The following is a 23,099-nucleotide window of genomic DNA, read 5'->3' as shown; positions in this document are numbered from 1 at the left end:
AAGTGACGACGGCTTATTGTAGGATCTTGACCGATGAACGACCGGCTTGTTTTATAATATTGCAGGGGTCGCGTTCAAGGTCCATCGAATCGCAATTACAGGTATACAGTAGGTGTCGTCGGACGATCAAGTCTCACGCCACGCGCTTCCGCAACAACTTCTCTTCCCAACCCCGACGGCGATGAATGTGTGTGTCTCAAGATGCGCTGCGTAATCTCTACTATTTAGCTTGGCCAGGTTTCGCTCTCAGCCATAGATTGTACAAACTGTTGCACCGAATAATCGTCGCATGTTCGTGATATTAACGAAGTCAAATACCTTTTACATGGCGCTTCATGCGCGCACTGTTGCAGCACTTTTACTTTATAACTTCAATTTGGTAATCGAGATAGTTTGAATTACTTTTGCTGTAGATTTTTCCTTTTCTTTGATTTTTTATTATAGCCTGTCAGCGGCGCATATTTATATTATAAATAGGTATACGCATTATACGTACGACCGCTTTGTGCCTGAAAGTTTTCACTTGTTTTAAGCATTACGGAGTAATTAATACACGTTATAAAGCGTTCCTAAATTAATATCACGTATCATATCAACTTCAGGATCGTTTTGTGCGTTGGTAATTTTGACGTGGTTTCAAACAAGAACCGGACACTGAAAATATAAGCGAGTAACGAGCTAATTAAATCGTAGTAGCGCCTGACGTTAAAAATTAATTATGCCTAAAGAATGCTGGTTACATGATACATATTATGCTACCTTACAATGTATTTTTCTTGAAATATAGATTACACTCAGAGCAATACTATGTTAACTGTTTATTTTTGACATTACTGTTTCACTAAATAAAAGCCAGGATATTTGGTCCGTTCCACATTGATCAGAAAAATATGGCTTTCCACGTATAATGTACAAACGGATTGACGAAGGCGTAACTATCGAGAGATCAATAATTAACGCATAATACCATTCCAAATCGGAAGTTACGTCGCTTCAGGCTTTCAGTCCCTCCAGGTGAAGGGTCCGCAGCCATATACGGTATAGTTATACAGTTATACAAAATGACCGTATCATTATTGCTTGTATATCTCCTTTTGCGTGCTGTTACGGAATGCTTACATATACATACATACGTAATATACCATAAGAGCAAAGGTGCGGGGCCAAGGAACTCGCTGCGTCACCGAAGCGCGGAGAGGATTTTTCCTTCCGTCGAAAACTCCGGCGACGTCGACGAGGATGACGGCCCTCCGAGTGAATTACGCTATCCGCAACCATATACGTATCAACGCTTTTCACATCGGCCCACATTATAATCTAGGTAACCGCGTCTCCGCTGCAAACCAAGAATAGCTCACATCCGTGCACCGGGGCACGTGTGCTAATGTGTGAATATAGCATGTTTATACGCGCGCGATGCCAGCTTCTGTTGCTATTAAAATTAGGCATTCAACGAGCGAGGAATAAAATTTCAGTAAGCCTGCAGCGCACAGTGCATTTCACAAGTTCATGGAAAGAATAATTTGGAATTAGGAATTTCAAGTTCCACGCATGAAAATAATTTCTATGTGTCCTTATCAATTGTAATATTTATTTATTTCAAACATTCCATAAATTTTATAAAACGGTCAGATTTCCTGACTGCTGATACGTGGCGCCACCTCACGGACCATCCGAATGATTCTTCTGTTTTTTGAATCGTGATATTCATCCGGCGTTACTAATTCTCTATTTATCTTTATCCTCTCGCAATTTCCTCAACGCTTTGCAGCGAGTATTTTTCGCTCATCATAAAAAGGGTTTGACATCGTCGCGGAAAGCGCGCACCCGCTCAAAACGTTTCCAAGAGTATAAACTCGGGTTTTTACATTTTTATTTTGTCCTCCCACTGAATTTACAAATGTTAAATCAGTATTTTTTTTCGTCCGATCATAAATACATTTAGGGCGAACGGGTCGAGGAATGACTGTTAAAAGAACAGGAAGACATGAATCTTGAGAAGAACAGACATCTGCAGCCTGGCCCAAGTCGTCACCTGCAACGCTTATGTCCCGACGCAGCTGCAGCGCGCTCAAGTTGTACTTAGCTAAAATATCTCACTCACGTAGGTTCTTAAGTATTGTATACGTACGCACATGCGTATAGGTTATACATGTATGTGTATATACGTGCATATACACGTATGCGATAACGTGTTAACTGGTAGCACGTGCTTAAGATCCTGAAAAACCAATAAAACGAAAAAGGAGGAACGATCCACACGTGCTAAGGGGACGTAATGTAACTTCTTATACATACATATAAATAAAGTTTGAAATTTTTTGTCATTATTATAATATTTTTACATGTTGAAATTCATCCATCTGTACCAAGTCGAATTACTGCAAAACATGTTATCGAAGACTTTAAGACCTAAAACAGTTGCAACAACGAAGTCTTATCGATAGATATTCGCAAATCCAGCATAACGGCGAAAATTGGATTGTCAGGGAATGTGAATAAAAAAAAAAAAAAAAATGACCTGGGAAAACGACCGACGCGATTTGCTTCTGCAATTCAAAATGTTGATACAGCAGAAATTGAGATTTGCGTTGACCGGTCGCCGACACTCGTTCTCGTAATGACTCAGCGGCGTATTTCAGAATATGAGACAATCTATGCGGCGCAATCTCGAAAATAAACCGTACCGACTACTCGTGAGCATACCTTATAGCTCTGGTCTACTCCGGTTTATGGAATCAAGACGGACACCGCGGGCCGCAACCCGCGACGCGCCTCTCAGCAAGTCCAGTAGAATTCCCACAGCTCGTTGTTGGACGTAAGCAGGTAAGTTTAATGTTGGTACTGCATGCGGCATACGCGATGATGCCGAGTCGGCCGGAGTGGCGCCGGTTAGCTTCGAATATGGCGTCGCGCCGAAACTGCAACGAAGATAGACGAAGGTAGCCGAGAGTTGCGCAATTGTGTTCGTGTGCACGGACTTGATTCTCACACGGGTAAGAGGCGGGTGAAGAATCCACGAGCCGCAGGAAAATTTATTATTGGAGACTGTTCGAGCAATCGTGGGCGTTAATTTAACATGAAAAAATAAAAAAAAAATAAAAACATAGAAACTGGAACACTGACTGGTCCTTGTTATTCGCTGGAAAATTAAAAATTTTTAGTTCGGTTATACGTCATCTTTAGATTGCCCGGTCTGGACGACGAGCGGCGGAAAGGGAGGGGGCATTCGACGGGGATCAGAGAAGTAATGAATCAGTTGATTGGCGTATTAGACAGATAAATAAATGAATACGATGGTAATGTTTAACGATAAGAATGGAAATTCCAATGCGGGGCTGTAAAGGTGTAACAATGAGGTAACACCCGAGCTTTTTCAACCGAGCGGAGCTGGTTTTCATTTCTTTATTTCCAGCTAAGATACGAACGAGCAATACTTTAATATTACACTCGTGTACTGTATTATGCCGGATAAGCAAATAAAGATTAGATAAACTTTCAAGCGTGTCGGTTGGTTAGCTCAACTGGTCACATAGTATGGAAAAGAGAGGAGTAACGAGAAAGTAAGAATATGTTCTGTAATTAAACCTATACGAATTTTGCAGCGTCAATGGTGGTCGCATAAGTTTCTTGTAGCTGTTGTGAGAATTTGAATTTTTTCGATGCGCAGGTACTGTACAGTACGCATACGCAGCTGCGTCTATAAATATATATAAATAATAAAAAAACGAATCGGATTATTTGAAGAGAAAGCAAGAAAGGAAAACGAAGGAGCATAAGCTAAGGATCTGTGTCTCATTTCACATAATTTTTGCACCGGCTGTTACCGAATTACTTTGTTTGGTATTTTGCGTTGCGATGACGTCTTTGCACGCGATTCGTACATGAGAACGGTGTTCGAATTGTGAAAAATTTGAATTAACGAGCAATTGCAGTTAAAATTCAGTGGCCGGTACGGTCATAGCGTCGAATAAAATAAGATGACATACAACAAGAATAAAAAAGCATAGAAAAAACCGCACTTGCGTTGTAGATTGACTCAGGTAGGAACGATGATTCGAATCTCCATCTTTTAAATTCTCTAAATTAATATTAGTCACCTCCAATTCTTGTGTTCGGTGCTTGTAAGCGATTGACGTATGCATCACAGCATAACCCCCCCCCCCCCCCCCCTCCCGCCACGCCATTTATTCGAAAAGCAGTAGCAACACCTAGCATTAGTTTTAACGCTCATTACGTACTCTTTCCGTTAAAATAACCTAATGGTATCGATCTATATCCGGCCGAATTCGCGCGTGCGCTCGACGCACGCATATCTATATAGTGACTTATGTACGTTACGCAGGTTAGGCAGCTTGAATTTTCCACTCGTTTCACGTCGATAACACGTTATATGTATGCCGTATATAACGCGTCTGTTGACCCATGCATCAAGTTTGAACGAGCGCGGAACATCGGAGCTGAAATTTTGAATTCGAAATGTTCCCGGAATTCGATATTTAAAATGATCGTCTGCAGCCTGGACGGTTATAAAATGGTTATAGAAACAGGGTGTCAACGCCTGGGTGACTACGTTCTTTACAAATCCAGTCAGATTCACGGTCCACGTAAACTCAAGCCACGTAAATTTCGCGGTGAATAATACGACGCTCCTTGGCACGACGATGATGATAATAATAACAATAACGACCACAACGACAAGCTCTCATCGGCGTTGTACACGTAGTGCATTAGATACATAAAAGATCAGCATTCCGTGACAAAGAGTTACGAGAATCGCATTATAGGGAGGAGCGAAGCCTGGGTGGAAGCCGTCGACCTCGCGGTGCCTTACACCTTGGCTTGGCACGGCATAGGATGGCACGCACAGCGTGGCACGTTTGGTTTTAGTTCGTGGCATACCTACCTACCAACGAACGAACGAACGAACGAACGAAAGAACGAACAAGCGAACGAATCAAGCAACCGACCGGAAGGAGCGGCAGCGCGGTGCGCGAAACTTCTAGAACTCTCCGAAATTCCCCACCCCGTTTCCGCCGAGCGATTACAATTGCCGAGCGAGTTGCGCGGTGGGAATATCGGCCTTTGATAAATTCTTAATAAAATAACGGGCTCGATACTCGATTTCGCGCACGTTATATCGCCGGCATTAGTTGTTCAAACGATTCGCGGCCCTATGCAACCGGAAAAGTACAAAATTCTTATCCCTCGATAACGGCTCGCTCATTGGTCGAGCCGCAGCGCCGCGGGGGGAGAAGCGCGTGACGAGGCGCCATCTGGAATCGAGCGGGAAAGGAAGCCGTTTGAAGGCCGCCCGGCCGGGGGACGCGACCGTGTCTCTCTCTGCCATTTGCGCGTCAGTACGCGGCAGCGGAGTGACCGGGATTCTAGTGTGTCAAGCAAGCGGAGCTCGCTCAGTGTCTTCGACGCGTTTGTGACCTAGCAACACTTTTATTTAACCTATCGACGATTTGTGTTTATTGAAAGTAAATTTCAAAGGAAAACTCATCATGGCCGATACCGCCGCTGTTGATACCAAGTTAGTATATTGTGCACATTGCTAGATATATCCGAATCCGTGGACACGGCGGGTTACCTGTATGTGTATGTCCCTGTGTGCGTGTGGGGGTGTGTGTGTGTTTTTTCCAACTTTTGTCGCGTTAAAATATAAAACCTCGTACAAAACATTGCCGTTTACGCCTTTCGTACATCAGTTGTATATTTTTTCCTCGCTCGCGTCAATTTCTACATCAATTTGTCATTTTCTCTCCGTTCTTTTCTACCCTCTCTCAACAGTGGCGGGGAGGCAGGAGAGAGCTTGCAGGTAGTCGGCGGAGTGAAGCGCGGGGAAAAAATACCCACGCCGCTCTTGCGCGGTAACGTCGCAGCGGAGAACGCGGATCGAATTGAACTTATTTTTTCTACATTTATACACCTGTTTCGGGGAAGATTATCCCGCTATATCTTCACCTACGATCCTTTCCCACGTGTTAATGGCGGCGCTTTCGTACGCGGATCCATCTTCGCTATAGTTTGTCCACCTCCCGCCTTTCTGTTAACCATGCTTTTGCAATAACGCCATGGAAGTAAGAGGTAGAGAGAGAGAGAAAGGGTGGGAGGGAGAGCGGTGAAAAGAACTATTCCACGACGAATAGTCACTTTTTTGCAATCTCGTTGACTGATCGCGTCGTTAGCGCTTCTTCAGCGAACATTTTATACGCCTATGTTTATTTATTTATTAACACCGCCATCTCTCACGTAGTCGGTACGGCGTGCGTAAGCGGACAAACCGCCTTTTCGCCACCGACTGTACTGTCCTAGACTCTACTTACATCTACTACACTATACGCTGTGGGTACAGTATGATGAAGCGTGCCTGTGGGTACGATGTACCCATGCCGACACTGTATATGACAAATACATACACAAACACACACACACGATGAACGCGGCGCTCTCCGTTCTATCGATCGTTGTTTCTTCTCCGTGTGTCGGCTGTCGCTTTCAAAAGCGTTTCGTGTGTATTCTGTAGGTGTAGATATAGCGATGCTACATCCATACCTGGAAATAATCGTCGATCGTACAGCGGCGCTGCTAGCGATAAATTGTCCCTAAACGTTGAATAGGTGTTCGAATAATCATAACGACGTTATTGATAACGGTCACTTCCTTTCCGGAATATGTTACCAGCTCGTAATACAAAAATACAATTTTGTACACGAACCACCACAAACTGTTTACAAAAATGGTCCCACGTGTAACCCTGTACGTGTATTCTCTTTCCTAAATTCTATTTCTTCGCTTCATTTTCTCTCATTTTCGTTTACTGTTTATTCTCCATTCAACAACACCGCGGCCGTGGTATGAAGATGGAATCGAACCGGCGCACGTCGGTTTATACGTTCCTCTCTACACAGCATTTCGCCGCGGTTTTATGCTTTGTTGTGTGCCGGTAGGCTGCAAGATATCTCTGTGTGAGTGCCGTGAACTTCTCTCCATCGTTTGCCGCGTTCCACCGGTCGGCACGGGTCGGCCGGGGGCAGCGCCAGGAACAGGCACGGGTAGGGGAACGAGGCTAGAAGGGGCGGGAGGAGTCGAGTTGTTCTCTCGCTCGCCGCAACGACGCTTAGCCGCGTGGCGCTATCGTCGGGAGTTCCCCGTCCCTTAGCGATCCTCGCGGGTTCTCTTTCCCACGCGTTCGACTACCGTAATTCGCGTTCTTCGCCGAACTGCTTGAATCACGTTACACACAGCCCTGTGTGTACGAATGCGTGCGCGAGTGTGCGAATATGCTGCACGCTATAAATCAACCAAACGAATGAATGAATCGTAGTATGTATATGTCGGAGGTCTGGATGGGTTGGCTATTGCTCGCCGGGTTGACGTGAGCCCCGTAAATTGAAAAAAGTCCGAACTCTCCAGCCACAACCGATTTTGATTTATTGAATCATCGAAAGCCGATTGAGATGATTTCAGGTTGGGCAGAGAATTGTGAATCCGCGTTCGCATACTGCCGGCATACCGGTCCGTTTCAATGAGTTATTCGCTATTGAGGAAAATTCGTTGGATTGAAGATTGAACGGGGATATTTGAATATCAAATTATCTGCAGGCATAACCGAGTATCATGTGATCGTAGATTCGAAAACCTCAATTGTTTAACACCGTAGAGTCGCATCTCGCTAAATAAACATACCCATTAATCATGTCCAACAGGAGAGATCCAATTTATCCATACATATAAATAATGCAATTCATCTGACGGAGTTTGGATGGCTTGAAAAATAGTTACATATATATATATATATATATATATATATATATATATATATATATATATATGTTTTTTTAACTTATTTGTCTAAAGACGTTTCACGCATTGTCAGTTTTACTTTTCGCGCAATAAAATTATCTAGTTAAGAAGAAACACGAGACGAAACAGAGATTGTTAAATTATAACATTTTGAAGTTCGTGCAATGCAACGGCCATGATCGCGTGGCGAGTCGCCCCGGCGATGTTTAATGTTAACGTTCACGTCTTTCACAGTATGCGAATGTACGTACAGTGTACACATAGACATTTGCTATTTCTCCGGTCCTTATAGCATCTGTGAGAAGTTTACCGTCTGCTTGTGCTAGCGTAATTCTCTACTACGCAAGCGTTGGCGTACGAGCTAAGTAAAAGGGTAGGTGAAATTGCCGGCAGGTAAAGACTCCGCCAAAAGTATCGGAAAACACTTGGCCTCCGTTTTTTTCCTCGCCTTGAATGTAGTGTGCGATTTTACTAGTCGTGCCAACGACTTTCCGACAAGGTATTAAAAAAAGGATAACAAATCGCTGATCCCCCCCACCCTTCCGCTCCGCTTTCCTACACACAACCGCGCGTTATTTTATTTACTTTGCCCCGTGGGGCTGGATATATTTATTTCAATCCAGTAAGAACTCTCGGTATACGAAAAAAGAACTGCACGAGTGTTAAAATTCGTCGTCCATGCGTGTAAAACTGCTTTGCAAATTGAACAACGGTCCCGTATTTTATCCGCCGTCGTTGCCCAAAATAGATTTAAAAACGAGTAAAAACGTCTGCGTTTTTTCTTTTCTTTTTACGTTGCATTGCCGCGTAATTGACCATGAAAGTATTTGGATAAGCGTGTCAAAATATCTTAAGTAAGGCATTATCGTCGATGTAATTATTCATCTACTCGTAGTTGTTTTTTTTTCAATCTCAATCTTTTCCCCTTCGAACTTTTGCAATCTCTTTCCGATTAGCGGGAACGCGTATGAATTTAAATTCGAAACCCGCGATGCGAGAATCAGACGAAGAACCGGCACGAAAAGCGAAGCTTTAGGTTCTGAAACAATGTGAATACACTTCCTTATAATAATAACGATCATAATAATATAAGTCAGGTCATTATTTTACCGACAACGGTATGTGTGTATGTTTTTCTGTGTGCGAACGTATGTGTGTTGCATATTTACGTCGCTAGGCAGTCGGTGCCGGCGGAGCAGAGGTTCTCACTAATTCTTACGTTTAATCCGGGAATTTTACATATCTCGCAATATTAACCGTTATACGCGACAGTGGTTGTCAATCCTTTCCATAAAAATAACAATTATCGAATTTATCTATCGATTACCTTGTTGCATGCACGTGTATATGTATGTATGTATGTGTGAATGTATGCATTTCGCGTTATACACGCTTGTAACTTTGTCCCTTCACAACAGAGCTTCGTGATTAAAACTCTCTAGACCGACGTATATTATTCCTTTATCGCGCGTCCATCCCTCTTTCAATTCCCCTCAGGAGATTGGGGAATGCCGAGACTCCTGGAGAAGAAAAAGAAGAAACAAACCAAGGCATTCTGTACCCTAGAATTCCTATCATTATAAATTTTCTTTCATTCTGAACATGATTTTTGGCTCAGAGATAATGATGTAATGACCAAATCAACTATTCAATGTGCGCCGGAACCCTCTACGTAGCTTTAAATATGTACATTAAATCGTTTCTGCCATACTGATTCGTATCTCTTTCTGTTCCATTTTTTTCGCGGTACTCGAAGGGAAACGAAGACTGTCGCCACTCCTGAGAAGAAGGTTGTGGAAGAGGAGAAAAAGGTCGTAGAGGACGTCGATGAAGACTCAAAAGCGTCCGAAAACGGCGAGGCCAAGGAGGCAAAAGAAAATGGATCAAACGAGGAGAAGGAAGAGGCAGAGGACAGCAAGGAGCCCGAATCAACGGAGAACGGTGATTCCACAGGTGATTTTTTTTACATACAATTATTCACGTTTTTCAATTTGAAACTTAAAGATGTTTATTTTTAACTAACTCGTACCATGATGATGGATGTAGGGAGGATTGATAGAAAAAGAAACATTCAATTCAGCTGTTCAAATAGTAAGTGTATACATATAGGTATGTGTTTCACCCATGGCATTATACGGGAAAAAGGTATCTGTGAAATATTCAAGAACATTTTATAAGGATGACTATATGTATAACAAATGCAATTTATAGGAAATGAATTTATTCTTTTTCTGTACGATATTGAGCACCATTCTATTATGTACACACAATGAAATTACGTTCAATTATTTTCAGATGCGCCCGTGGATGCCTGCTGCATAAAGAGGAAATCGACGGTGTCCGCAGACGTAGTCGACGGATCACCGGCGGAAGACGGGAGCCCTGAGAAGAAGGCGAAACTGGAGGATAAAAGTCCAGAGGCGGAAAACAACGGCGGAGAAGCCGAGGCGGCTGCTTAATTTTGAACCTCACCCTCCCCCGATATAAACTTACAAAAGAAAAACAAGGAGAAATACAAAACCAACCCTTTAAACTAAAAGTAATATAATAATAATAATACCCAACCAACAGTTCACTCGACAGGACAGGAAGAAGAAAAACAAGCACCAGAATATATATATATATATATATGTTTAACAAGAACGTACACAAGGAACAAAAAAGAATGAACATAATGAAAGAAAATTAAGTAAATTAAATAAAATAAGGTTATTGAAAAGAACCGCTAAAGGAAAGATAGGAGAGTAAACGTGTACCTCTACCACTTGTTTTTACCATGAATCGTGTCGTAAAACTTAAAAATGGAAAAAAAACAACGAAAACCTCGTTCTGATTTAACTGATTGAGATATATGTACTGCATTATTATTATTATTATTACTATTATTACTATTACTACTACTACTACCTTTATTATTATGATTATAATTATTTTAAATTGCGTTATATTATATATTCGTGCCGAGTGACATGATGAGCGTGTGTATGTGCGTTATAACGTACGACTTTATGACGGAGAAGGAGAAAGAAAGAGCGCAAAAACTGACAGTTGAGCGATCTTCTGTGTGTGGCTTTAACACTCACTTTCATTATCAGATATTCAACTATTCCTGACCCATGCCGATTCTACCACGATTTCCTCACCGCTCTTTCGTTTTTATTTTTTTTTTATACAACCTGTGTCGTCGTGGTATTAGATTGTAAATTACCGATGAACGACGTGAAGAGTATCACTCTGCGAAGGAAAAATTCCGTTATCTGACGCTTGAATGCATGTGTTTTTTTTTCCCGAGATTTTTCTTTTTTTCTATTTCATATTACTTAATTATCTCAGAGAATCGAAAACTGGAAAGTCGGTCAATGGTCAGAGAAAATATAAAGTGAAGTCATCGAAGTTGAAATACGTGTATGGGTTATTTTGTGTATAGTAAAAATCGCGGTTTGTGGAAGAAAAAAAACGACGTTCTAAACCCGAGGCGGTCTGAAAAATGATTTTCAAATGATGTCGTTTTGAAAATCGTGTTCCAAGACTCCTACGATGTTCTGTGGTATGCGTTTTTAAAGTTTGCGACGAACTAAGAATCATTTCCGAAACGCCACGCGTTGCTCGAAAACTGAAATTTTCGACACGCGTATGTCGCGCTTTCTAAGACATTTTTCAGAAGCGTGTCTAACTACGATTTTTTATGTCGCAAAACAATCTGTAGACATCTCTTCCTCTTTAATTAATAAACTTTTACACGAGAATTTCTTTTATTCTTCGAGGTGAATACCATCCTTACCCCGTATTATATTACACACGTCCATATCACATAGCGCTAATTTCTTCGCGAGAAGAGAATTAATTCTATTTTCGTTTGTGAAATCTATTACATTCCTGCGACGATAAATTAGATTTAACGAATCATGCTGTGCGCTAAAAATCACAATCTCCATTCTATGCTTTAGAATTTCGTCTTCCGTCTTTCTCCTTCTTTGCCAAAGTCACGTTTCAAAACCAACCATCGCATTTCAGTTAATTTTATGTTTTTTTTCTTTCTCTGTACACCTGCCGCCGTAAACATTTTGTTCAGGTCTTTTTTTTTTTACCATTGAATGCGTGACAGGAGAAATGTCAAACCAGGTTTGTAAAACCAGGTGCCAGTATGCCGTGCAAATTCAATCAAATATGTGAAGGTAAAAAAGGATGGAAATATTTCAAAAAGTTCAGCTACATATTGCAAGCTGAAAATTATACATCGGGTTATTTGTTTGCTCGAGTATCGGTCGCTCATTTTACACCAGTAACAAAATTTTTGTATTTAACGGCATTATTTGCAGTGTATTACTTTTCGGCAAATTCATTTATATACCATATATACGGCCGCAACACTAAAAAAAAAGATGCAACATAATCTCAGTATTTGGTAGTTTAGTATAAAAGGTAACTTGCATGATTATAATTATTACTACTCTTATCATTACGTTTGTTATTCTCATAATATTGTACATGAAGAGACGAGCAAGAGCAAAATTATTAGACATCAATCTATCTTATCGACGATAATAATAATGTATGTATATTTAACGCAAAAGAAGAATAATCATTATCTAATTTTTAGAATGCGCGTGTCGAAGTTGTTTCTTTTTTCTTCTATTTTTTCCGAAACCAGCGTTCATCAAATTTCATACCGCGAGCTGCTCGATGAGTTGTAATACTTATATTGGCTTGTAAAAAATTACATTTATACCGGTTGCATTTAAAAAAAGAGAAGTGAAAAATATTGCATAACAAACATTGCATAAAAAACTACCGCATATTACACCTGTATGACTTTTCAGTCTCAATAGGTGCGACGGGTGCATTTATATTATTTTAAACGTATTATATTGAATAATATTTTAACGGTAGTTAATAGACGAATAATATTACGTTTTGCAGACAGCTGTTGCTGCGCAAACAATTAATATATTATAAATTTAATTTCTAAAGTAGTAGAACGTGTCTATCTGTGTCGACTTAGAAAATTTTCGTTGTTTTGAAAAGCTAGGATAACGTGAAAAAGAAAGAAAAAGAAAAAACCAGTAAATCACAAAGTGATACAACCAGATTAATACATTTGCCGAAATCTCTCTCCCAACCCTTGCAAATTTATATCACTACACGGGGACCTGTAAAGATTGAAAAAAAAATATTGCCACAGTTTTTTGACAATATGCGAAAGTAAAGTGCGGAAACAAATCTAACAAACAAGGTAATAATAATAATAATCGCATCAAACCTGTAAACAACCCAACTCTTACTGCTTATCTCCAGATTTTTTTCCAATGATGTCTCATTTTCGAGCCGGCAAAAAGACTAGATAATTATCGTACAAAAAGAAAGAAAGAAGCCAAAATAATAACAAAAGGAAACCTAGGAAATGCATGATACAAAAAATATGAAAAAGGAACAAAAAAAAAAAAAACAACAAAATTATATGTATATTGAAACAGGTGGATTTTATAAAATAAATACAATATGTAGAATCAAACGACGATATGATCTAATAATTCTAATATATCTTAACTAACGTTTAGAAGATAACAATAATAATAATAAAGATATTATTGACCTAACAAACGAAAAAGAAAAAAAAAGATGTACATGTACAGGATAATATTATTATTATTATTATTACTACTACTATATATATATGTATGTATATATATAAATATATATATATATTTGTGTAATTCAATATGTGTTCAACAATATATTGCAGACAAAACTAAACTGATTCTCTAGTATGGCAATAAAAATGTTCGTTTTAATTCAAGCATTCTTTACTTCTAAGCACGTCTAAAATTTCGATTGAAAATTCGCGGTCGTTAAGAATTTTACGTACCGAAATACGCCACCTGATAGCAAAGTAGCAGAAAATTACAGTTCCAGGATTGTATTATTTAAAAGATTAACAGCTTATCGTGCTGATTTCCAATTCTTATCCGCAGTTTGATGCAAAAAATTAAAAGCCTGACCTCTGTTGAACGATTTTATTGGGCATAATTGATGGACGTGTTTAATCGTCATTACCGTACCCGTCTGTGGTGGGAATTGAACGGCAGGAACGCGATTTCCGTAAGATACGAACGTTGACGGAGAATTGACAAACTGTAACCCCGAAGATAAGCAGCAACCTAAATATATTTTCGTTATAAGAAGCTGTGTTAGCGATCCGGTAACTTCTTTATCCGTGGGAGCTGTTTAACATGCTATTTTACACGGTCCACGAAACTCGACTAGGGAACCTTCTTTTAACGGTCTTCAGTCAACGACATAAGGAATGGTGGGAATGGTCTTAATCCGGGGTTCCCTAAGATGATAAAAAAGTAAGACCGCGTTATCCGGGATTCCCCGCTTGAGTCACTCATGTGACGGTCCGGCGTCATTCCACAATACGCATTTTATTTCTATCTGGAATTACGATCAGGTCGGATCTGCCGCTGCTGGTGCAAACACGAATAATTCTTTGTGCGAAATTAACAGTAATAATAACCGTCCTTATTCGGCGAATGTTGATTGGTACAATAGTCGCGTGAACCGTATCAAAATATTTGTTTAATCGCTATTAATTCCAAAGTGGAGAACACGAATTTTGGCATTCGAACCAAGGCGAACAATGGCCAGAAATATCTGTTTCTGTGCTGCGATTACCGCAGTATTAATCAGTTTGTGCATCGCTGCGACCCTTGAGTAAGTTAAAATATGTACTATTGTCTAATATCATGATTCTTGTTGAGTTCTTAGATTCAATTCTTTCTGGAACGAATCGAATTCAAAACAGTTAAAACGATAAAATTATTGCAGCATACCAATATACAGGCAACATTTAATTGTCGGTGATGAAACACGTGGAAAAAGTATCAAAGCAAGTGAAACTAAGCCAAATCCAGTATGGCACAACGATACGATCCCTCTGCAAAAATTTATGGATGTAAGTGGACCCATTAAAAATTGCACTTAGGCCAATCAAGTGATTAGAATAAAATTTCACACACATACTGTCTCTTACATTTTTGATGTGAAACATCTATAGCCGCACGTAAAACAGATTTCTGGCGTGGCGACGCAAGCCGTGGCGACGCGTCGCCACGCTATATGATGGTAGTACGGTGTGGCGACGCGTCGCCGTGCGCAATCGACTGTCCATTGTGTACTCCCGGAGTGTATACAGTGTTTTGTTTTTGTTTACTACAGTACACATAACCTGTGTTTTACTTGAAAACAAATTTTTATAATTAAAGTGTGCATTTATCTGTGCATTAAGCACGTGTATATTTGGTGTGTTTTAACGCCAGTAAATGTAAAATCTACTTTCTTAGTAGATTAAAATTCACATAAATTTCATTGCATACAATGTTTTTAAATTGATTATTAATTTTAATTAATTTTAATTTCATTCTAATTAAAATTAATGCATCAGAACAATTGCTTAAAGAATAAATTTTATAAAGACTGATAAAATTGTATTTCAAAATCATCTGATGGCGTGTAGCGCACGAATGTTTTTCTTATTACAAAATAATGTCGATGTTTCACATCTGCCAGGCGTCCCGTGACGGCTCACATTTTTTTTATCCAACATATCATTGTGAAACTAAACATCTTGGATAAATTTCAATACTTGTTATCTCAAGAGTGAAAGCAATGCAGTAAACAGACTAACATACATCGACTTGTAGTTTTATTTTACATGTATCATACGATTCTGAAAACGCACACTGATACCAGGTATCGAGTGTCTTTTTGTTCCTATGTTGATCACGTTATATTATAGGCAGAATATTTCGGAATAATTCGCATTGGAAGTCCGGCCAAGAATTTCAAAATGGTATTCAACACCATGTGGGGAGACACCTGGATACCCTCTGCGCATTGTGGATTATTTGAAATAGCCTGCAGTAAGAATTGAATATGGTTCTACCAGGAACAATTTGTATTAAGCTTTCCTTCTTAACCACGTACAAAACTCTTAGTTATAAATCAATATTGAATTGTATTTATAACGATTTGATTAACACGTTGCATAAAAAATATTCAAACTATATGATTTACATGAATGTTTCTTGTTACATAAGATTCAAGATCTTTCTTCATCAATTAACGTTTGGTTTAATACAGTGACGCATACGAGATATGACAGCAGTAGATCCTCATCTTATCAAGAAGATGGAACCATCTTTTCAACTGGAGACACAGCAAACGATCTCCAAGGTTTTGTTTCCCGGGATAAATTCAGAGTAAGAACTGTCTTATATTATTCCTTTTCGTATAAATTTTGTGCGCGAAAATTAATAATTCCTTATATCTTGTCGACCAGAGCAATTCGCACTTTCACCCATCCAATGAAGTGATTAATCTTATTAACTCAGCTCTTTTTCTATTCAAATTACTAGCTCGATCATTTAACAATAGAGAATCAAAGTTTCATCGAGATGACGCACATCCCCTGGATTCCTTATGGACTTAGCAAAGCTGATGGAATTATAGGTCTTGGTTTTCCAGACCTGAGACACATCAAGGCTCCATCTTTTTTCACAAACATGCTGAAACAGAAGCTTATCAATAAGCCAATGTTTTCATTCTACTTCAACAGGTGAATTTCACGTATTACATTATTCTACAGGAAATAAATTCGTTTCTGAATTTTGCAATTCAAACGTCTCTATACACGACTATCAATTTTATGTGTTTGTAGGCTCGGACAATAATGAGCTATTTCCCACTCTCGCAAATAATTTTATTCAATTGCAATGGAGAATATTTCGTTTCTAAAATACTCCAAAATAACCATTATTGTACTAGTAGTAAAAAAATAAATAAATAAAATTACACACAATTTCAGGGATGCGACCACAGAAAGAGCTGGTCGTCTGGTATTGGGAGCACCAGATAGAAAGCATGTTAACGAGTCAACACTGGTTACAGTTCCCGTGATAGGGAAACTTTACTGGAAGATCAAAATGGACAGGTGAATTTAGCGCACAGCAGATCTTTCAGAGTTAATTCATCAATTAATATTTCACTTTTCACTTTCCATCTGAATGGTAATAAGTTTCTTCTTGCTTATTTCGAGAATACATAATATAAATGGACAAAAACGATAACAAGGTTCGTTTTGATTCTTGCAGAATGGTTATAGATGTTAGGGATAAGTCTCATCCATTTTGCAAGGATGGCTGTGAAGCCCTTTTGGATAGTAGCACAAACACAATAGTCGGGCCAAGGGACGAAATTCAGTTAATAAACGACCTGCTAGGTGCCAGATCATTCGTGCCAGCGATTTTCAAAATGGACAGATACATGGTAATATGGCGTAGATATTATTTTTTCGAACTGTACAGGGATTTCTAGACTCCTATAAATAAGTGACAGCTAAGTTTGTGTCATAAAAATTTAATGAATGTGATTTTTTGCGTGCTGTATCACCTACACTGCATCAGGTGAACTGCAGGGAATTTGCAAAATTACCACCGATCAACTTCGTAATAGCTGAAAAGACCTTCACCATCAATTCAAAGTACTACGTTCAACATGTGAGTATACGCTATAACTTTATGAGATTTTTTTTTTGATTTTCACACCTATACCGGTCAGTAAGTACTTAAAAAACGAAAAATGACTGTATGAGCTTCATTTGTATATGATATCTAGAAAAGGAAAACTGTGAAAAGGTTAGTGTTTGTATTATTACTTATTTCACTATGAGAAATACCAAACGAAGTTTTTGAATGGAACCATCTTATTTTAATAATTTTGATTGTGACTTTCCAGCTAACATACGAAAGTTTGGAAATATGCCTATCACCATTTGTACCGAGCGATGAGAAGTTTTGGCAACTAGGCGGAGCATTTTTAATGGAATTTTATACAGAGTACAATTTTGATCACGGTCAAGTGACAATCGGAAAAACTAAATTCTAAAGACATAATATGTATAGTTGACTGAAGACTCTCAAAGACTGTGAACCTAATGGGGTTTTATATGTCGTATGGGATTGCGTGTTAAACAGCTCCCGCGGACAAAGAAATTACCAAATCGCTAACTAGGCTTCTTATGGCTCCAGCCTCACTTACCCGTCGAATACTGGTAACGAAAGTTATCCCAGGGTTGACAGTCTTTATATTTTTCCGTCAACGTACGTTTATATAAAAATAATCGCGCATAAGTTCCTTTTATAATGTTTATACAAATTTTAATTTTTCTCAAATAATGTATGTGTACCTACGGTCGAAAAATAATAAAATTTACCCGTGTGAAACATCTGCATTACGCTGTGTCACGTATCAAAGGCGAAGATCAGCAATGCAAACTTTAAATTTCCCTCCAAAGCTACGATCTATCGCTGTGTGCAATCGACTCGCTTATATCGAACGATGCGGAACATCGAGTGATTGCCTCGAAAAGAATCGAGACGGTGAATTCTCGATTGTCGGCACTGTTGCGATATCGACGTCAGAATCAGGGGTCGGGAGTCGGGAGGGAGCGGAAACAACCGATCTTCAATATTATTTGTCATCGTTTTGACGCCGACATCTACCGTTCGTCCAAGTTTTACGCACATATTAAACCGAGACTTTGTCTCCCGCGTACGCGAATTGATCCGCTGTTCCACTAGTCCACGGTGAAGTCGAATCAACGTTTTTCAACATCAACGGCGCCGATATGTGGCGAATTATTTTATGGGTGGCTGCGGCAGTTGCTCTTGTCAGCGGAGATCTAGTCAGGTAAAGCAATATTAGAATATCATTGAAAATAAGTAACGGGAATAATCTATGGCCGTTAGAAAGATATTTCAGGTCAATTTCACCTTTATTACGTATCCTGCTATATTTGTATTTTCGCAATATAATATTTCTACTCATTATCTCGTCCATTGTTAACGGGGTTTTATCTGCTACAGAGGCAATTGACTTTGTGGCTTTTTGGCACCGCCTGGCGGATATACATATATCAGTACTGCTACGAGAATACAACTTAATAGATGAAAATTTATAGCAACTGGGAACCACACTTACAAAACTCACGTGCAACTGACTCGTCATAAAATATGAATAATGCAAATGCACATATTTTGAGGATTATCGGCTTCGAATCGAAACTTGTTGCTTTTAAACAACGCATGAATAAGGATTGAGCACATCCTTTTCTGACACAGAGAGAAAAAGAGAAAGAAACGTCCGAACCAAATGATTCATTTCTAGACTGCAATTTTCCCATTGAAAAATTAACCTTTGTTCCCGTGTTCGAATAATACGAATCTCATGCAGTGCGTGTACATTAACTATTTATTATGATTGGATCGTCCCATCAAAAAAAGTTCTTTCCTTTAAACCAAACTTCAATTTATTTTAAGATATAGGCTCGAAAACTACTGAAATAAATGTAACGTGAATCTGTCATTGAGTTTTGTATTTCCCATTAATAATCGTGCTTGTCCAACGTGATTTACGAATGGATACATTATATTTATACGTACAGAGATACATATATTGTTAATACGAATACTGACTTAGCCTGATTTTTAAATCAGCTGTCCACGTTTGAGTAGATGTAACTATCCTCTGGAATTTTGTTTGCTCAATATTATCAGCCGTCGTATACATATAGAATGTATGCTTTACTTAGATTGACCTCTAGAGGTTGCACCTCGCTTTCTCTCCTGTTATCTATTACTTATGTTTCATTTTTCACTTCTGTGGAAACTGTATCGTATAAGTTAGATAATTACAGACCTCCTTGCTGAGCAGAAATGATAATACTTCACAACAGTAATATTTATTTATAAACGACGTTGTTTATTGAATCTTTGACTCTATTCCAAATCAATATAATAAAATAAAAGCACTAAAATTTCCACAAAGTTTCCTGACCTCAATATTTGCATAATTTTTAACCAAAAAACAATCTACTCAATTTTTTTTTTCGTGAATTAAGAACAAATGCAGAAGCCGAAATTTGTTCGAAAATCAGTTTTGAATGGTCATTTTCCATTGTATAATTTTTGCTCATTCAACAGAGTTCCTCTCTACAAAGCACAAAGTGCTAGAAGGAAGCTTCAATCTGTTGGTACTGAAGTGCAGCAAATCCGTTTACGGTACGGTGGTCCCACTCCTGAACCTCTGTCGAATTACTTGGATGCGCAATATTACGGCTATATAACGATTGGCAACCCACCCCAACAGTTCAGTGTCGTATTTGACACTGGCTCATCCAACCTCTGGGTGCCCTCCAAAAAATGCCACTACACAAACATAGCTTGCTGTAAGTATGCGTACGCTCTTTATTTGCATCTTGTAAACAAATAATAAATAATGACAATATTGCCAAGCTAAAGTTGAAGGTATTAGCGTGTATTTATATATATCATAAATATTTACTTGACCACCTGCCAATTAAATAGCACTGACTTTAGTTCTTACAAGTCATCGCCGCTTAGTTAAATCTTGCAATCTGATCAAATGATCTTATCAGATTTACGCCGACAACTTTATTCAGAAATTAAATCCACGCAATACCAATGATATTCATAAGTTTATAAAAAAAATTGGCTGATATCATTTCTAAAGATTAATCTGTTTCACAATCAGTTACGTTCAATACCACGTAATGAATCTTCATCATTGTTTATTTGTTTACTTGCCAAATTACAGTGCTTCACAACAAGTACGATAGCAAAAAATCAACTACCTACCAGGCAAATGGTACCAAATTTGAAATTCGCTACGGATCAGGGAGTCTCTCCGGATTTTTATCCACCGATGTGGTATCGGTGAGTATTCAACACATATTATCTATTATCATTGTCTATCATTTCCTTTTCCATACAGTGGTCTGTTTTTAGTTTGTATTGCTATATCTTATCCTCAAAAATTAATTTTTCTCGTGAATTTTTCAATATATTTCAGTTCGGAAATGTTGACGTTCAGAAACAAACGTTTGCCGAAGCCATGAGTGAGCCTGGGCTCGCATTTGTGGCGGCCAAATTTGATGGAATTTTAGGAATGGCATACCCAAGAATCTCAGTCGACGGAGTGACGCCAGTTTTCAACAACATGCTGAACCAGGGTCTCATATCTCAACCAGTTTTCAGCTTCTACTTGAACAGGTATGCCTATGTCTACAGTTGAGTAGATTTTATTCACTTATGCCTACCGAAAATATTGTATTTCACGTTTCTACCCCCAAATTCGAGTAATCCGATCCTTAAAACCTCATATTATTAACTCATTTGTTCTTCAATCTATGCATTCATTCAATTTTTTTTCCCGTAGGGATGCTTCACAGAAGCTTGGTGGCGAATTGATTCTTGGCGGTTCCGATCCCGAACATTATACTGGTGATTTCACGTACGTTCCAGTCGACCGTCAAGCCTACTGGCAATTCAAAATGGACAAGTACGTACTAATTAAAAATCATGCACGATCGCGTAATGTTTCTTTTTAGGGTCTACTTTCATCGTTGACTGACAGTAGGCATGCAAGCACTGCAAGGTTCACTTCATTACCGGCGTTCTTATGGGATCTCAATAATCAGAATAACAATTTTATCTTTACCCCTCGTTTACGTATCTTTAGTCAATGCTTTCAGGGTTGTTCCAGATTATCTACGTTATCAAAACCTGTATTTTACAGAGTGTTGAAGTGAAAAGTTTTTCCTTGTCAGGCAATAAATTACCCACACTTGTTGCGAAAAATCTATTTTAAACGATGATGTGTATTGCAATTAAATGAAAACGGGACAAAGTAATATCAGTATTCTTGAAACATTGATATTGCTTTCGCATCTGGGCGAAATATCTTCGTGAATACGTTATGTAAACTTCACTAATTTTCTAGTAGATTGAAAAATTTCCTCATTTTTCTTGATATTTTAGAATTGTAACGATCGCGATCAACTTGAGTTTGTTTATTGTATACTAAAGTGAATCGTTAAATCATTTACCTCAAGTGATGCCGTTAACGGAACGTCTGCATTTATTTTATTCATTCATAAAACGTTTTTTTTTTTTGTTTTGTAATCCAACCCTCAAAAATATGTTTCTAGAGTCAAAGTAGGAGATAAAGTATTCTGCAAAAACGGGTGTGAGGCGATCGCGGATACGGGAACTTCTTTGATCGCTGGACCTGTTGAAGAGGTTGAAGCTATAAACAAGGCTATTGGTGCAACTCCACTCGTAGCTGGGGAAGCTATGGTATTCTATTTCTCTACTCTTTACCAAAATATTAAACAATCGTAAAGAATAACCTAATTAAATTAATTTTCATACCTGGAAAAAAAAAAAGAATTTGTTGCTTTCATGATATCAAAAATATTCTTTGTCTTCGGCCTATGCAAATCGAAGATACGTTCTTTTTCTTTCAATGCCGAATTCTCGTGTGTTTAGGTCGATTGCAAGCTGATATCGAGTCTCCCAACAATTGGGTTTGTCTTGGGACAAAAAACGTTCACCCTGAAAGGTGAAGACTACATTCTGAAGGTAATGACTTTGTTTGCCATAAAACATCAAGTTTTATAATCCAAGCTTTCTTTCTTCTTTATTTGATACAAAACTTCGTGTATAGTTTTAAGAAGAGTGTGAAAATTGAAATCTGCTCATAGTTTTCTTTTTTTCATTACAAGTATCACATTATAATGAACTATACACTATGGAGATTTTAGATAGCAAAAATTGTTTCGACATGGTATATTCGGTTACTATGAAAGAAAATAACTAATCTGTTTATAGTTCGATCAATTAATTAATATTATTAATATAATTTTTGTTATTTTTTCAGGTGAGTCAATTCGGCAAAACTATTTGTCTTAGCGGATTTATGGGCATTGATATTCCACCGCCAAATGGGCCGCTATGGATATTGGGAGATGTTTTCATTGGACGTTACTACACAGAGTTCGATATGGGAAACAACCGCATTGGTTTCGCTATCACCAAATAAACGAGTAAACGACTAAATAGATGAAAGTAAAATTATACATAATACCCTACACTGACAGCAATACTGTGACTGCAGTGATACGCCCTACGCGTTTATTTTATACATAATGAACTTATTGTGTACAAGTAGTGAACTTTGATACCATCTAAATATGCAGAGCCGCCATGGCAATAGCTGCCGACGCTGTAAATATGATCGACGCATTGTAATACCTGTGTATTAACAATTAAATGCTATCATTATTAAAATCTTCTGCTGAATAGTTGTACAATATAATTATGTATACAATACTTACCTAAAATACGTATTACACAGTTTTTTGATTT

General features: G+C 38.5%; 3 protein-coding genes across 3 annotated transcripts; all 3 read left to right on the top strand.

Moving 5' to 3' along the window:
* The first annotated feature begins 5,342 nt into the window (after positions 1-5,342).
* Positions 5,343-13,209, top strand: LOC107224063. Its single transcript, XM_015663978.2, has 3 exons — positions 5,343-5,539; positions 9,569-9,765; positions 10,108-13,209. The coding sequence occupies exons 1-3, from the start codon at positions 5,511-5,513 to the stop codon at positions 10,269-10,271; spliced, it is 390 nt and encodes a 129-aa protein (XP_015519464.1). The 5' UTR covers positions 5,343-5,510; the 3' UTR covers positions 10,272-13,209.
* Positions 13,210-14,203: 994 nt separating this feature from the next.
* Positions 14,204-18,112, top strand: LOC107224068 (cathepsin D). Its single transcript, XM_015663982.2, has 9 exons — positions 14,204-14,526; positions 14,641-14,767; positions 15,611-15,734; positions 15,955-16,073; positions 16,230-16,429; positions 16,679-16,804; positions 16,965-17,139; positions 17,277-17,369; positions 17,608-18,112. Exons 1-9 carry the CDS (start codon positions 14,453-14,455, stop codon positions 17,755-17,757), a joined length of 1,188 nt encoding a protein of 395 aa, XP_015519468.2. The 5' UTR covers positions 14,204-14,452; the 3' UTR covers positions 17,758-18,112.
* Positions 18,113-18,330: 218 nt separating this feature from the next.
* LOC107224066 (lysosomal aspartic protease) lies at positions 18,331-23,049 on the top strand. Its single transcript, XM_015663981.2, has 8 exons — positions 18,331-18,561; positions 19,854-20,098; positions 20,488-20,606; positions 20,743-20,942; positions 21,109-21,231; positions 21,881-22,028; positions 22,221-22,313; positions 22,612-23,049. The coding sequence occupies exons 1-8, from the start codon at positions 18,500-18,502 to the stop codon at positions 22,771-22,773; spliced, it is 1,152 nt and encodes a 383-aa protein (XP_015519467.2). The 5' UTR covers positions 18,331-18,499; the 3' UTR covers positions 22,774-23,049.
* Positions 23,050-23,099: the final 50 nt, after the last annotated feature.

The sequence above is a fragment of the Neodiprion lecontei genome, chromosome 5 (assembly GCF_021901455.1).
Source record: "Neodiprion lecontei isolate iyNeoLeco1 chromosome 5, iyNeoLeco1.1, whole genome shotgun sequence".
Lineage (NCBI taxonomy): Eukaryota > Metazoa > Arthropoda > Insecta > Hymenoptera > Diprionidae > Neodiprion > Neodiprion lecontei.
The sequence above is the reverse complement of the archived record's forward strand: the minus strand, read 5'-3'. Positions and strand labels throughout refer to the sequence as shown.